At 40.0% G+C, this 3,548-nt stretch overlaps 1 protein-coding gene across 1 annotated transcript; it reads right to left on the bottom strand.

The window, feature by feature from the left end:
• Positions 1–382: 382 nt before the first annotated feature.
• On the bottom strand, positions 383–1,519 carry LOC141815198 (uncharacterized). The gene has a single exon (XM_074703116.1). The coding sequence runs from the start codon at positions 1,517–1,519 to the stop codon at positions 383–385; it is 1,137 nt and encodes a 378-aa protein (XP_074559217.1).
• Between the last annotated feature and the right edge of the window lie 2,029 nt (positions 1,520–3,548).

Raw genomic sequence — 3,548 nt, forward strand, 5'->3', positions numbered from 1 at the left:
TCTAGCCGAGTGAGGTTCCCTAGGGATTCAGGAATGTGGCCGGAAAGCTTGTTTCTGAACAAATATAATCGAGTCAAGTTGGGAAGGCCTGCAATTGTGCTAGGACTTGGAACCGGTTATAAAGTTATCGCTGAGATCAAGAGACAGTAGGCCCTGAAGCTTTCCAATCTCCGGTGGAATTGCTCCTGATATTTGGAGCTCATTCATGCCCAACCACTCGAGCCGTGAAGAGAGGTTTCCAACGGAAGCAGGAAAATTCCCGGCAAGATAATTTTGGTAGAGAAACAATTTATTGAGATTTGTGCAGTTAGCCAAAGAACTGAAGAAATCCCAATCCTTCGCCTCCAAGCGATTAGCCGCCAGGTCGAGCGAGACAAGATTGTTAATATGACCCAGATTGAGGAATAACTCCTGAGAAACTGTTGTAAGCAAGATCGAGGAGTTGGAGCTGAGAGGCATTGGATAATGACTGGGGAATGGACCCTTGCAGATCATTACAAGACACGGAGAGGTATTGAAGCTCAGGAAGGGTCTGAAACATATTAGGAGGAATAGTTCCCACAAGACGGTTCGTGGCCAGGTTCAGAGTAGTGAGGGATGATAGATTCAACAGAGACAAAGGGATGACACCTGATAAACGGTTAGCGGAAAGGTCAAGATATCTTAATCTTGTGAGCTGGCCTAGGCTATCTGGTATGTTCCCCTCCAAATTATTTATTCTTACGTAAACACTAGTAAGATTCATGCAGTTTCCGAGCGAAGGAGGTATGCGTCCTACCAGGTTGTTGCTAGAGAGGTAGAGAAGAGTGAGAGAGGTGAGGTTTCCAAGAGATTGTGGAATTTGGCCTGTGAGACTGTTATTGGACAGGATTATACTGGTGACATGAGAGGATGAGCTGTTGCTCCCAAATGCAGGAATGGAGCCCGAGAGATTGTTGTTGCTGAAGTTGATGATGCGGAGCCTCGAGCATCGGGCCATGCTCGACGGGATTCTCCCTTGGAGCTTGTTGCTGCGGATGCTGATGGTGTGGAGTCTGGAGCATTGCGATAAAGCGTCGGGAATTGCACCCTCGAGAGCGTTGGAGCTGAGGTTGAGGTATCGCAGGTGAGGCAAGTCGCCGAGCTCACGCGGAATGCTTCCATTGAGTTGATTGTTTGGCAAGTGAAGGACTCTGAGGAAAGTGAGGCCGGCGATAGCCGGAGATATCATGCCAGTAAGGCCAAGGGACTCTAGTCTCACGGCTGTTACGGCTCTCCGGCCTTCAGGCTGACAAGCGATGCCATGCCAATTGCACACGTTCATGGTGTTGTTAACGTTCCATGACGATAAGGTGTAGTGGGGATCAAATAACAGGGATTTGAAGGCTAGTAGAGCCGTGGCATCGCCGGCGCCGGCGGACGTTGAGTTGGATGGGGATGAGGGTGAAGCAAGGTAGAATTGGTAGGTGGAGGCGGCAATGTAGGCTAGCAGGATTCTTTGAAGAAGAAAGAGTGGAGTTAGGTTCACAAGAGAGTCCATTTTTACTTGCTACAAACAAACTGTCTGTGCAATTGTGCTGTGTGAACAAGGCTTCTAAGTGACTAATTTATATAAACTGTCTGTGCAATTGTGCAGGGGACTAATGAATTCCAATTTTTTTTATTATTGAAGGACAGGACAATGACCTGAATAAATGACATAATTTTGCCGTGAATATCACTTAATAAAGCGATATAATGTTCCACATTCAACTTACGGCATTTTGACAGTGACATTCAATACTTACAAAAACGACATAGTTTTTCAATATACAACTATGTCTTTCCATATATGACATTTTGATATTACATTCACTTAATGATATCCCGTTCAACATATGATACTTTGACACGGCATCCTGTTCAACATATGATACTTTGACTATACATTAACTCGAGCAAACAATGTAATTTTTCAACATACAACTATGCAATAGTTTACTACAATTATAATTTTTTAATATACAACTATGTCGTTCAACGTACATTTGACATTTTGACAGGACATTCACTTGAGTAAATGATATAGTTAATTTTTCAACATACAATTATGTCGTTCAACAACTATACCGTTCCACATGAGGCACTTTGACTATACATTGACTCGAGCAAATAGTGTAATTTTTTAACATACAACTATGCAATAGTTGGACTACAATTATAATTTTTCACTATATAGCTATGTCGTTCAACATACATATGATATTTTGACAGGACATTCACTTGAGTAAACGATATAATTAATTTTTCAACATACAATTATGTCGTTCAACAACTATGTCATTCCACATGAGGCATTTTGACATGACATTGACTTAGTAAACGACACGCCGTTCAACATATGATACTTTGACATGGCACCCCGTTCAATATATGATACTTTAACTGGACATTGACTTGAACAAACAGTGTAATTTTTTCAACATACAACTATGCAATAGTTGGACTACAATAGTAATTTTTCAATATACAACTATGTCGTTCAACGTACATATGACGTTTTGACAGGACATTCACTTGAGTAAACAATATAATTAATTTTCCAACATACAATTATGTCGTTCAACAACTATGTCGTTCCACATGTGGCATTTTGACATGACATTGACCTAGTAAACGACACCCCGTTCAACATATGATACTTTGACTCAACATTGACTCGAGCAAACTGTGTAATTTTTCAACATACAACTATGCAATAGTTGGACTACAATTGACCCCAAGGGCACAGCGCATTGGCAAAGGATAGGGCTACAATTGTTGTAAGGGGTTGAGAACTACGTAGTGTATTTTCAGACGCCTTGAAATTACTCATGAGCAAGAACTACAATTGTAAGATTTTTGAATACTTGAGTTAGCAAAAAAGAAAAAAAATTAATAGAACCATGTATTTAATTATGACATATATCAATAACTGCCGGTGTGAGTTCTTTTCTAGAGTTATCAAATTTTTTAATAATATTATTGAGAGTATTCAATTTTTTTTGCTTTTCACTTTATTAATGTAGGTAAATAAATAAATATTGTGATTAATATTTTTTAAAAAATATAATGATATTTCAATTCAGAGATGGAGCCAAGAATTTCATATTAGAAGTGAAAGATATGTATTTATGTCGAGGAAGAAAGATCATGTCATTGTACCTATTCACACCTTACTAGTCTTTCATTTTTTTATTTCTATATCTCTTACATCTGTAAGGACCTTGTGAAGCTAGAAGGGGGGTTGAATAGCTTCTCTCGAACTTTCGTCGATGAAGGAAAGACACTCTACACTCCCTCACAACTCAACAATGCTAACAAGGCGTATTTTACTTGGTATCCGCCTCCTTGAGGCGACTAATCCAAGGATCTTCACTCAGCCACTCTTCCACTATTCCTCTCCTTCTCGGACAAACACCGAAGGCGGAGAAACCTTCTTACAGCAAGTTACACTAAGTTTACAAAATGCAAACAGCACAAGAAGAAGAAGAAAAGAAGTGTTTACACAATGGGAGTGCTTCTTCTTCTTCAAGGAGTTGCTCCAAGCT

Source organism: Curcuma longa, chromosome 21 (genome assembly GCF_044706935.1).
Source record: "Curcuma longa cultivar G26 ecotype Majalengka, Jawa Barat chromosome 21, ITB_CL_G26_1.1, whole genome shotgun sequence".
In the NCBI taxonomy this organism is placed as follows: Eukaryota; Viridiplantae; Streptophyta; class Magnoliopsida; order Zingiberales; family Zingiberaceae; genus Curcuma; species Curcuma longa.